Raw genomic sequence first — 12,540 nt, 5'->3', positions numbered from 1 at the left:
ATGGAAAATGTATAAATGTGTTATAATTTTACAGGTACATGATCTAATTATTGGAAGGTTGTCTTTAATTCATACCACCCACCATTGAAGGGGGGGGTAGGCAGTGGGGGGCAGGTGGTGTAGAAGTCATGTGGCTTGCCCCTTGCTTGTGCCCCACTGCCACCTCTGACCCTGGCCTGACCCCTTACAGCCTTGGGTCACCCCTGCCCCCAGCCTTTGCTCTCCCCCACTCCTGCCACCCCTGCCTCTGCTCCGTGCTGGCAGGCTCCATCCCTGTTCTAGCCTGGGGCACTGAGCATGGCCCCAGCCTTGCCCCTGCAGCAGCCCTGTAGGTTGTGCATTGCTATTACAGGGCAGGGCTAGAGCCATGATCAGTGTCCCAGGCTGCAGCATGCACAGAGCGTGCTGACATGGAGAAAAGGTAAGGGAGGGGAGGGAGTAGGGCAGGCAGGGGAGCAGAGGCTGCATGGTACAGGGAGGAAATGAAGAGAAGAGACTTCAGGGGGGAGACAGTGAAACGCAGAGGCAGCAGGGGAAGATGGAGAGGCAGGCAGGAGTTGTGGTTAGGGCCCCATCCCCAAGTAGGGGCTGGAGCCCAAGCCACAGCAGCCACCTGTCTCCCACCACTGCCCTTGTAAGAGAGTCTTAGACAAGGTGCAATTTTGCCATATTAAATGGGGGGGACTTCATCTTAGAATTGAGTAAATATTGTAATTTTGAAATTTCCCAGAATCATTGTTCTTCATCTAGCCTTATAATGGATTTGTTTTCAAGTGGCTACTTCTTAGCCTATGAATTTAATCCCACTATGTAAAGCAACCTTGGATAACATAAAATATTGCAAATCTACATTTGTTAGCTTTTCTGTTAAAATAGTTTACAATTATGCTATAATGCCTCAATGAGCTAATTTGGACAAATCAGGAACACACATACCTTGTGATTAACTTTTCTTCAGGGTTTGTTCTCTCTAAAAGATGCTGGAAGTAATCTTCTAGGGCTTGAGCTGTTAAAGTTTTCTTTAGGTACGGGTAATAGAGAGGATGCCGTGCTATCACACCTGTTACACGAGACAGTCAGTTAAAACAAATTACTAAAACAAATTAGATTTTAATATTCAAAATGGACCTGAGATCATCCAGTTATTTGAAGCTATACATATGGTCTCTCTTTAATCAAAACTTACAGCAACAGGCTTCCATCCCTAAGCAGGAAACTAACTTGATGAGTGACATGACTGAATGCTGCCAGGCTTTGTGGTATTAATTGTAACTGTCCATGCCAATGAAAGATGGATAAGAATAAAAGGGAAAAGGACAAAAAAAGGAAATGTGAATCTCCTCTTCTCAGAACTCATGGTTTGAAGTATGTACAGTAAGAAGTTATTGCAATTAGCACTAAAGGGATATTGATAGGGGGCAGGTGTACATGTGCACTTTAATGCACATTAGCCTATTTTAATGAGCATTAAAGTGCCACAAAAATGTGTTTTCACTAATGCACCTTTTTCTAGTCCCCCACAATGGAGGGCACCTATACATGTGCCATACGTATGCTCCAACGCATGCGAATTAGCCCACATTGGTGTGTGTTAATTAACGTGCTCCAGCAGCCTCCAGACATCATTATTCAGCATCCCTATCTTCAAAATGGCAGTGGGGGCACTTTCACTAAGTGCAGGACACTGAATATACATGACACTGTGGGTGCTTTCATCAGAGCAGCCTGAACTGCTCTATTAGGGCATTCCCTATCCCCCACCCCAAAGCACGTGTATAGATGCCCAGAGTTACTCAATTTAATATGTACTAGCAAAAGCAAATTAATGAATGTTTAGACACTCCCAGGGTCAGTCAATCATGGGACTAAAAGGTGAATCTATGTTATTTCCTTCTTTTAATGAATTAGGAACATATCTATGAACACACAGTTCTCAAATTGTAGCCAATTCCAAAACAGGTCTATGTAACTCCATAGAGAAGCTGATGTTCACCAATGAGATGAATCAAGCAGAAGGACATTAGTGTTTTATGCTAATCTGGTGACCTATGCTGGGATATAGGTGTCTGTAGACCTAAAGTTAATGTAAGCTTAGTAGGACATGGATTTACCATCTATGTCATGAAAAATATTTTATCTGTATATTTTAAGAAAGTCCTTTAATCATACCCATTATTTTTAATAGTTTAATAATGCTAACATGCACATGTATGCAGTTTTTAAACAGAAATATTAAATTACATCATTGTTGAACAGGAAACAGTTTTATAGACAACCATGAAAAGGTTGTATTCCTTTTAAATAAACAAAGCCTACTTTATTAGCCTTAGCATGACAGGTGTTAGCAAATCAAATTCCAAACGCACCTTTAATTCATACTGAGATTTCAACATCACACTCTCTCATCTTCCAACAAATAAGAGAGCCATTTGATGCATGCAGAAGTAAGGAATAGAAGGAATTAATAAATAAGGCAAGGAGGAGGATACATGTAATTACACTGAAATAAAATACTTGGACCAAAAGAGGTGATTCAAAACAATTTCTTACATGTAAAAAGAACTTTCAGACTATCAAATACTATCACAAATATTTAGCTTTATAAATGCAATATACAATTTATGGGGAAAAGATATGATCACATAAACAAGAGACCACATTATAACGCACAATGGAGGAGAAATTAGGCTGCGTAGACACCCCACGTAAAGCACTTTTGAGTGTTTGTCTATGAAACCATAAATAACATTCATCTGACAGAGTATTTGTATATATTATGATCTACAAGTATTTTATATGAGTTTAATAAGCAGATAAGATTTTCTCTGATGATTCCAATAAGTTACAGTGAGCCAAATATATTTCATTAAGAGAAGATGATTTTCGATATGACAGTATGTATATACTCTCATGTCAGCATCTAAATAATAAGAAAAGAATCAGAGGTTGTGGGGAAATTTTCAAAAGCAGAACTGGTAATTCAGCACCTAACTCCTGTTGAAAATCTTACCTTATATTATAAATTAGAAAATAAAAATACCTATGTTGGCAGAGTTTCCTTTGTCTCCACTTCTGGTATAGGCAAGATCTTCTAAGCGATATGTATGTGGACCACTTGGCAGATCTCCATAAAAATACAAGAAAACAGAATATATTTTTAATAATATATACAAAGAAATTAATTCTAAATGTTGATAGAGTTGAAGTCCTTTCACAGAGAAATTAATGTTAAAACTGTATAGTAATTTTGGGTGCTCAAATTATGATGCTCCTGGGGTGACTTTTTCAGAAAACTTCACTTGCACTAGCACTTTATTTGTTCAGAACACAGCTCCCTGTTTTTTCAGTTGCATTTGTAAATGTTCAGCATATCAGATCCCCAGCTGTATCAGACTGAGCATATAGTGGGCCACAACTAATGACAACCTGTGAAAAATGAAGTGATGTACATGTACTACAAAGCCTGATTCATCCTCACAGCACTGTCCACTCTATGCACTAAATAAAGCAGGGGTCCTGAGGATATTATATGATCATATAATTAAAGGCTATATCATAATGCATATACACAAGATCCTTTTAATATTCTTTCAACAGTCTGTTTTGTGTGCAACTTCCTAAGTTTCTAAAAAAAAAAAAGCAAACTGATAAAACCAGAAATTTCATGATACAAAATTACTGGCATCCACTTGGGTCACTGGCAGGGGTGGGCTCCTTAACTCCACAACCTAGATTTCTGCCAGCTGAGCTAAAGACTAACTGGTAGCAGCAGTGGGCTGTCATAATCTACAGGTGCTTGCACAAGTTACATTTTTTGTGCGAACTGGCCCCTAAAAGCACTCTACAGGTGTGATATAACACATTCAGGGCTGCAGTGCACTTTTAAAATGGGCAATCATGCAAAAAAAAAAACTTCATAAATCAGCTATAAACTGAAGGCACTATAGAGCAGAGTGCCTTAGGGAACTTGCATTTAGACTCCCTCACAGCTTAATTTTTTGCACTTTTGAGGAGCTAGCTTGATGCTCACAGTAGCCCAGCCCCACACCCAGGGCTGTAAGTGGGGCGGGGAGCGGGCAGGACAGTTGCTGGCTGGGCTTTGCCATGGTTGGAGCTGGAGAGGAAGGGCATGGTGGAATGGAGCCCCCTTGCCTCATGGGCTCTCTCCAGCTACCCCCGCTGGGGTTTTGTGGGGAGCCAGGCTGGGCCTGTGAGACAAGGCTCCATCTCAGCCCCCTGCCCCAGCTCTGGCCATGGCAAATCCCTGCCAGCAGCTGTGTGCTGCCACTGTCAAAAGGAAGGGAGCCAAATGGGCCCAACTTGGCTCCCCAAGGGGTAGCTGGGGGGGGGACTGCTGCAAGGTGAGAGGTGGGGCTCCTTTCTTCCACCCCCTGCCCAGGCATCTTGACAGTGGCAGCACACAGCTGCCGGCTAGGATTTGCCATGGCCAGAGCAGGGAGGAGGGTACCCAGCCCGCTCCCCACAATACCCTGCCAGGGTGGCTGGGGGAGCCGTGCGAGGCAAAGGGGCTCCGTTTCACATGCCCCCAGCACTGGCCACAGCAAAGCCAAGCTGGTAGCTGAGCGGTGCTGCTGTCAATAGACCCAAGCTAGGGATGGGGGAAGAGAACCTCCCCTTCTCCCACCCTCTACTTGAACCTATTAAATGGAGCAACACACATCTGTTGGCTCAGCTTTGCTCCAGCTGGAGCCAGGGGAAGGGACAGGGCTGGAAAGAGGGGTGGTTTGGCAGCCTCCCTGGGGACTGCTGGAGTTCCCCTGCCTGCTTGCCAGGGACAGTGCAGGCAAGCTCAAGCCCCACCCAACCAAAAGGCAAAAGTTTGTTGTTTGCATAAAGTGACATAAGTTAGAGTGCGCTCCCTAAATGTCTGTTGGTACCCAATGTGGGGCAGCCACTAGACAGAGATGAAGACCATGTTTTGCAAGTCTCTCAGGCTCACGGCAGATATTATATGTAAGATGCAATAATCAGTTAATCAGCTTAAAGTGTAACCCAGCCACATGTTCAGGTTACTAATGGTACAGTGAAACAGGAATCCAGCCACAAAGTGTATGTGTAATAACATCGCACCTTATATCAAACATATGGCTGGTAGGGTCCTCATTGGTCAACAATCAACTGATAGTCCTGCAAGCAGGACTGAATTGGGCAGCCCATTCTGGTCCTAATCCTGCTGATGATCGGCTAAATGGGAGTGCCTTTTGGCTTGAGCCATGGAGTACTCCCAATCTATCAATCGTCACTGAACTGGAGTGCTCCCAATCAGCTGATTGTCAGCAGATTGACTCTTGGTCTGCTGATCACTGGCCATCTTGGGAGACCTCACAGGCACTCAAACTGGCCCCATGGGTCCTTGGAGCCAGCTGATAATCAATCGACTATCAGGCACCTTGCAAGGGAAGCCCAGGAAAATGACCCTGGGCTCCCTCTACACTGGCAGTTATGACAATTTGGATCTGATCCCTCTCAAAATCATGCCTTCCAACATACATGTGGCATGGCAGGAGACATGATTGTTCAGGTCATAGATTTGATCCCATCAGGCCTTCAACGGACTGTCTACTGCTGGCTTCGGTTATTTGCTGACAAAAGAATAAATATCAAAACACAGGAACCCTATGTTATATTCAGGTTTGGGGAGGAGCACAGATAGTGAATAAAACCATTCTGCCCTCACCCACACTGAGACTGATCTCTTTTGACCCCAGCCCGAACTCTTCTGCACTGCTGGCTCTTTCAGGTGGTCTCTGATCTACACCAGGGGTGGGCAAAGTCCAGCCTGCAGGCTGGATTGGGCCCACAGTGGACATCGTTTCCCAGAAGCCCTTTCTCCAGTCAGTCTCCATGGAGTCCCCTGGAGTGACAGAGCCGTGACAGCATGGGGTTGTGATGCGTCTGTGCTCCCTAGGTCTCCATGGAGACCTGCCTAAGTGTTGCAGGCAGGGCATGTAGCTGGGTGGGGAGCTGCTCCAGGGCCAGGGCTGGGATCTTGCAATGGTGACAGAGCAGGCAGGAGCCAGAGCGGAGCCATGATCTACTGTCCACATGTCCTAGGCAGGAGCATGCAGGTAGTGGATCATGGCTCTGCCCTGGCTCTGGTCCACACTGTCGCTGATGCAAAATCCCAGCCCTGGCCCTGGCCCCAGCCCCAGCCCCAGCGCAACTCCCTGCCCAGCCAGGCACTGCTTGGGCTAGTCTCCACAGACAACTTGGCCCTGCGCTGTCACTGCCCCGCTGCTCCTGGGGTCTCCAGGGAGAGCAGCCGGAGAGACACAGGCAGGGGCTGCTGGGAAACGGAGTCCGGCCACTGGCTGAATCTGCATTTTGCCTACCCCTGGTCTAGATTCAGCATCCTCAAATGCCTGGGCTCCACCCACCAGTCCCACACTTCACCACCCCTCAATTCCATGGTCCTACTCTAGTCCCAGTCAGCCCAGTCCCACCCTGTGCCTGTAACCAGCTCCTCCCTTCACAGTTATGTCTTCCAGTTATTTTTTTCCTCCTCTGTGCTTAGGTGCCAGCAAGCAGAATATTGAGTGCACAGGAGAAAAAGTCTATTTTCTGTTACTATTTCTGGTGCAACCACTGTTGCTGGCTGCCAAGAGGAACAATTGCAAAGAAAGTCCTGCTGAGCTTCTGTTTCCTGGGCTGAAACAGCATCATCCAGCTAGCATCACTGGGAGCACTGAGCTGCCAAACGCTATTTACTGAGATATTTAGATGTTTATAAATTTAGCCAAATTGGGAGAGATTTTCATGGAGACAACACAAGGTAAGTGCCTACTCTTATAGATTTCAAGTTTCTGCTCCAAAACATGCATATACAAAAGTTTCTCAAGTGTGATTTAAGATGATTGACGTATTAACTTGGTTTGCACTAGTGTAATTACAGCGAAGTCAATTTGATTGAACTAAGTATATGTAATTTCTAAAGCCAGAGAGAAGCCATCATAGATAATGCAGTCTGCTTCTGTAACAAGTCACAGTATCATCAACTAGCCTCAAGAACCTGAAATTATATGACAAAATAAAATAAACCCAGGATGTTTGTTTTCAACTGGGAATGTATGAACGCCATTTCTACTGTATGTGCCCCAGGCACACAAATTCCAGGACAACCACTAGCGGGCCTCTGATACGATACTTTCCTAGGATGTAGATGATCAATGTTGTACTTATCTAATTCAAGAACATTATTTAGGAATCAGAAATGCCACGAGCTACTCCCCAATGGTGTAACTGCCTCAGATCATTCTTCAAAGCTCTCTGATTGTTTTGGGTGGGTTTACAAATCCTATGGAAACCATCTCTCTTTCAGGTATTTGTTCTGTTTTCAACTTTTGAAAAGACAACTACATGTAACGGCCCCTGAAATATTAAAACAGCAGCACATTTTTTAAATATTTGTGCCAGACATTTACATTGGCACCCAACTTATTAACCATAAGTTTACTGTTAAACAGCATTTTACACAAGTAGTCTCTGACACCATCCCTTTAAACAAAACAGAACTAGGAAACATTCTGAAGTTTCCTATTATTATTACCCAAATTGATTTAACCTGCATAATCAATCGTTATATGACTGATCCACAATTAGTCCTTCACACTCATGATAACCAAGCAACATATTAAAAAACCCTTCCCTACTTTATTTGCCAAATGGTGACAGAAAAAAAATGTAGCTGAATTCGTTCACTTTACAGTCCACACTTTTTGTCCAAGTCTCATACACAGCAACTATACTTTAAACCAGAGAAGTACAGTTAAAACTTCAACCACATCTGCAAAATAATTCATGTTATATACCAAGATCCAAAACTTAGAGCTGTTACTAAGGACAGTTTATTTTTTGAGAAAGCAACAAAAGTTTTGCCTGTCTAAAGACTGTAAATGCCTTAGGAAGTATGATCTCCCTAAGCATTCCCAGTACTTAGATGGCATTTGGCAAGCAACAAATACTCACATATTTTTCTGTTTCATTAACACTTGATATCTTCACATACTGGGAGCACAATATGGCATATCCTGCTAGCACTATTATTAAATGGGCAATGGTTTCTCCTTTCTTAACTAAGTCAGGCTGACATTTCTCCATCTTTCCCAGTCTCCATTAAGCTTCCTTGGAACATACAGGCGCAAGCCAAAATGCACCTTAAGTTTAGTATTTGCAATGGATTTAAATTAGACTTTCAAACACATTTGTGTAGGTCTGTGGCAGGACACTGTGTGTGCCTGCCACTTTAAGGGTCTGGAGCTGGCAGCCGCCAGGTGCCTGATGAGGGCAGCCATTTTAGATTCAGGGTTGCCCATATAAACAGGGCAGTTCTGCTGCTGGGGGCCAGGCAACTACATTGCCTGGCTGGAGGGCTGTGGATATTATCTGGAGGTAAGGGAGGAGCTGTAGGGGATGCATAGGAGGTTCCTGGTCCTGGGCATGACCTAAAACTGCTCCCTGCTGGGAGTGGGTGGCCTTGTGGGATCCCCCAGGAAATGCCAGGCCAGTTACCGCCCTGGTGAAAGGCAGGTTGGGGTGACCCCTTTGTTTGGAGGGCCCAGAGGATGGACCCTCAGAGAATGAGAAAAGGGGCACAGATTCAGGTCTGTCTGAGTTTCCCCTGACTGGCTTATGCTGGGGCCAGGGGCCCACTGTGAGGGATGCCCAAGAGCTGAGAGCCTGGGGTCCTGACTGGCCTAGAGATGGGCCAGGGCTAGATGAGCTGAAGGTCTTAGTGTGGGGACCATACCTGAAGGGGAAATAGCTCAGGGAGCTATGCTGCCTGGTATGATGGTGGAAGAGGCCACCTGAGGAAGAGGAATCCAGGTGGGGTTCAATAGGAGGATTCTGGGGCCCACTGTGGGAGCTGGTGATTTAAAGGAACATCAAAATGCCATTTGTGAGGCTTGGGCTGCAGTGTAGGGAAGGAAAGGAGCCACAAATAGTGCCCCCCTGGCATTGGGGCAGAAAATGGGCAGCCTCCTGCTTAATTGACATCTATTAATCAATGAACATCAAGGTGTGGTGGATGAGAAGGCAGGTGGTTAGCCCAGGAATAGTGGGCGGGCCACATGGAGCGGCCTGGAACAGGCCCCCTGTATAAAGTCATATGCTATTTATAAATAGGTCATGTTAAATGTGTGTTGGTAAAAAATGAGAATATAAACATAGAGGGAAATTCAGTCATAAATAGCAATTATGCATATAACCCCTCTGAGAATCTGGCATCCAAGGCCATGTTCACACGAATGTGGACGTCTGGTTTGCCAGAAATAACTAGCGACAAGACACCTTGTACACCACTAGCTGTTTATGGGGAACACCTGTGCCATGCACCCTCTTGTGTGCAGCAGGTTACCTCTGAGGGTCAACCCCACCCCCCTTGCCCTGCTGCCTTGCAGCACAGAGAACAGCTGAATGTGCAATATGTGGTGTTCCTGCAGATGTGTCCACATATTATATGGCCACACTTGTTTGGATCCAAGAGTCCAGGAGTTGTTTTATACTTGCAGATCTCCAACTCAGGATAATTCACTAATGGTGTACTCTTCATTTGGACTTGAACTGTCCATTATACAACTTCTTCCTTATCAATTTTGCTCAATTTTGAGACTATTGCATTAACTATCTTACATCCAATACAGTTTTGCATATCAGTAACATCAATATTTGCTTTTAACATGTCATAAAAATACATACCTAGGAAATTCTAAGAGAATCTTGAATTCAACTAAATATTGAAAATATCCAAACTTGAAGTTCTTGTATTTCTATGGCAAGCAGAGCTTAATGAAAATCCAGTGACTGGCCTGAGTGGTAGTCTCAGATTTACTGTATATGTTGTTAAGGCTGTAAACAATTCTGTCACTAGGGAGGATAGTAAAGACTTCAGTTTCTACAATCATTAAAGTAACATCTGCATACTATGAATTCCCACCATTTCTAGCATGGCTACAAGTTCTATAAATATATTTATTTTTGACGAAAATCTCATCTTTAATGAGGGACAGGTCAAATTCAGCCACTACTTTTTTCCCTCCTCAATTTTCTTTTTTCACTTTAACCTAATTTGATTAAATAAGTCTGTGGAAAGCACAGGAACTTCCATGTTAGAGCAGGTTAATGTAGCTCAGCCTAGCATTCCATCTCCAGTTGTGGCCTGTACCAGACAGAAATTCGTCTTATGAACTTCATGTTGGTCACCTTATAGCTTATCGCTCTATTTTGAAAAGCATGCCTCTTATGATTGATATTAAATTTTATTCTAATTTTAAGTGAGCCCTATAGCAGTCAACTTGCTTTCTGGCTTATATAAGAGTTAATTCCAAGTATATCTTATGTTGTCTTTTTTTCACTTGTTCTAACGTAGCTTTATTTCTGAGTTTTATACACTTTTCAGAATCCTAGAGAACATGTCCCTTGTTCTTTGAGCACATAATCATATACATATTATGCAACCCCTTAAATCTACATTACACAATACTGGCCTATTTACCACAATAGCGGCCTATTTACCAGAATACCTTATTAGCTTAATTCTTAGCAGTGAAATCACTTGGGACATCGCAACCAGTTGTATAAAAGAAAGCTTTTTCGGAAACTGTTTATTATGTCTCCTAAATAATAGGATAAGAAAAGGAAAGCTGTAATACCACCAGCCTTCAGCATGTTGCTATAGTTACAGTTGGTACACACACATTATTAAGTGGGATAAGACATCAGGAATACTTTAGTCCTGAGTGTTTTCAGTACTTTTGTTCACTAACACTTTTGAAGAATTTGCTTGTATGCAGTTTGCTGATCACTTTTAATGAAAAAGAAATGAAAAGTGATTATTGTCTAACTCATAAAAAAACTATTGACAGCCAGTGACTGAACACTTGGGGAAGTAGATGAAAGAAATGCAAGGTCACAAGAGAACCATACCTTATATGTTTAACAGAGATTTAAAAAAAAAAAAAAAGTTTTGTTCAAATGCTAACTGCAATGTGTCTGCCCAGATCTCTTTCCAAAGAATTGTTATAAGGTATTCTTCAGCCTCATTATGCAACAGAAGTTTGTGTATTGCAGAAAGTATGCCCTTATGCCTAACGGACTGAATGTAGATTGATTTATTTTTTTCTGTTTTTTATTTGGCTGGGTGTTTTTTTTTGTTTTTTTTTTTACTTTTGTGGGCTTCCTCTATTCCAAGGAAATAATGGGAAATAATGTCCAAATTACAGATATTGGTAATTAACATATGTTGGAAATCTTATTCCTAGGGTCAAATTTTTTAGACAGTCTCATTTCTGTATTACCATACTTTAATATAACAATTAAGCAGATTAGGACATTGTGTTCAATTGACAATGTTACAGAAATACTCTACTTGCTTGTTCTTGTTCACTTTTTGAAAGATGTATAATGAAATATGGCTAAGTTTTAGTCTTTACTATTTTAGGAGTACTTCTGACCTAGAACAAAACTGAGATGAGCTTTCTAAGGCGTGCTGGTACTGCTGAATTACAATAAAAAGCAGTGCCATATTGAGCCATGCCATGCTCATTCTGTAGTGATTACCATCCAATTTGCAAGTAATGTAGGCCCTGGAAGCTTCACTGAGGACTGTTTATGCATCTCACATTAGACAGCAATTGGGTTAAAAAAAAATGAGGGGAAAAATAACCCTAGAAGCAAAAACCTAGAACCCAAATTTCTACTCCTGTAGCTATTTGTCCTAACCATGAAGATATGGAGTTAAACTTCCTCTTGCTTGTTCTCTTTTTGGCTTCATGCTTCAGTAGCCCAGCTCAAATAGGAGAGGTGGAGCCTTCTACCACCTTTACTCAAATACAGAATGTTATCCCCCCAGTCAGCACTGAGGGGGGGGAAAGGTTCCTTGTCTTATATTCACATACAAAGAAACCTCATTAAATATATTGGCTATCATTAAACTGCTGACAAAAGCAGCCTGGACCAGTAATGGAAAACAACCAGGAAGCTGGTTAAATGCAGCCAACACTGAACGTGGCTATAAAACACATGGCCCATACTGGCCAAACATGCTAATAGAAACTTTTTTTTGTGTGTGTGACCCTTAAAATAAACAACAGGACAGGAATTCCCTCTGCAGAGAACTGGCACCAGACCTGGAAGTACTACAATACCAGGACAGCACTGGCCCCTTCACTTTGATCCCTGGCTGCAGCTCCGGCATGGACTGCAGACTGCTCACTTCACTCCCTCTCACCACTTCCTGCTAAGCAGGAATCCCCCCCTCCCCTCTGCCTTGCAAAGAGGTGTCTGTGTATTAGCTAGCAGACCACATGTGGCTATAGTCCGTGCTGAACCAACAGGCAGAATGAACAGATAGCTGGTAATGTCCCTCCCTTGTTTTCTCAATTGGGTGATAAACACTGTTATCAATTCCCTGCTAGGCTAATCAGTGTGTCCTGCTGGAGGATGGTCATGCCCCTCCTCGGCTCAGTACTGTGTGAGGGAAGGGAGCCCCCCAGCTTCTAGCCCGAGCCACTGCAGGTATGT

The 12,540-nt window shown here is 43.2% G+C and overlaps 1 protein-coding gene across 1 annotated transcript in view; it reads right to left on the bottom strand.

Moving 5' to 3' along the window:
• Positions 1–12,540, bottom strand: part of LOC109309691 — a 113,637-nt gene that overhangs the window by 14,242 nt on the left and 86,855 nt on the right. The window contains exons 17-18 of the mRNA XM_019534505.1: positions 3,041–3,124; positions 937–1,060 (exon numbers count right to left, since the gene is read on the bottom strand). Coding sequence (XP_019390050.1) covers positions 937–1,060; positions 3,041–3,124 — 208 coding nt within the window. The remainder of the gene's footprint in view (positions 1–936; positions 1,061–3,040; positions 3,125–12,540) is intronic.

Source organism: Crocodylus porosus, unplaced genomic scaffold, assembly GCF_001723895.1.
Source record: "Crocodylus porosus isolate Cpor-Errol unplaced genomic scaffold, CroPor_comp1, whole genome shotgun sequence".
NCBI lineage: Eukaryota > Metazoa > Chordata > Crocodylia > Crocodylidae > Crocodylus > Crocodylus porosus.
Note: the sequence above shows the minus strand (reverse complement) of the source record. Positions and strands in the feature narration are given on the sequence as shown.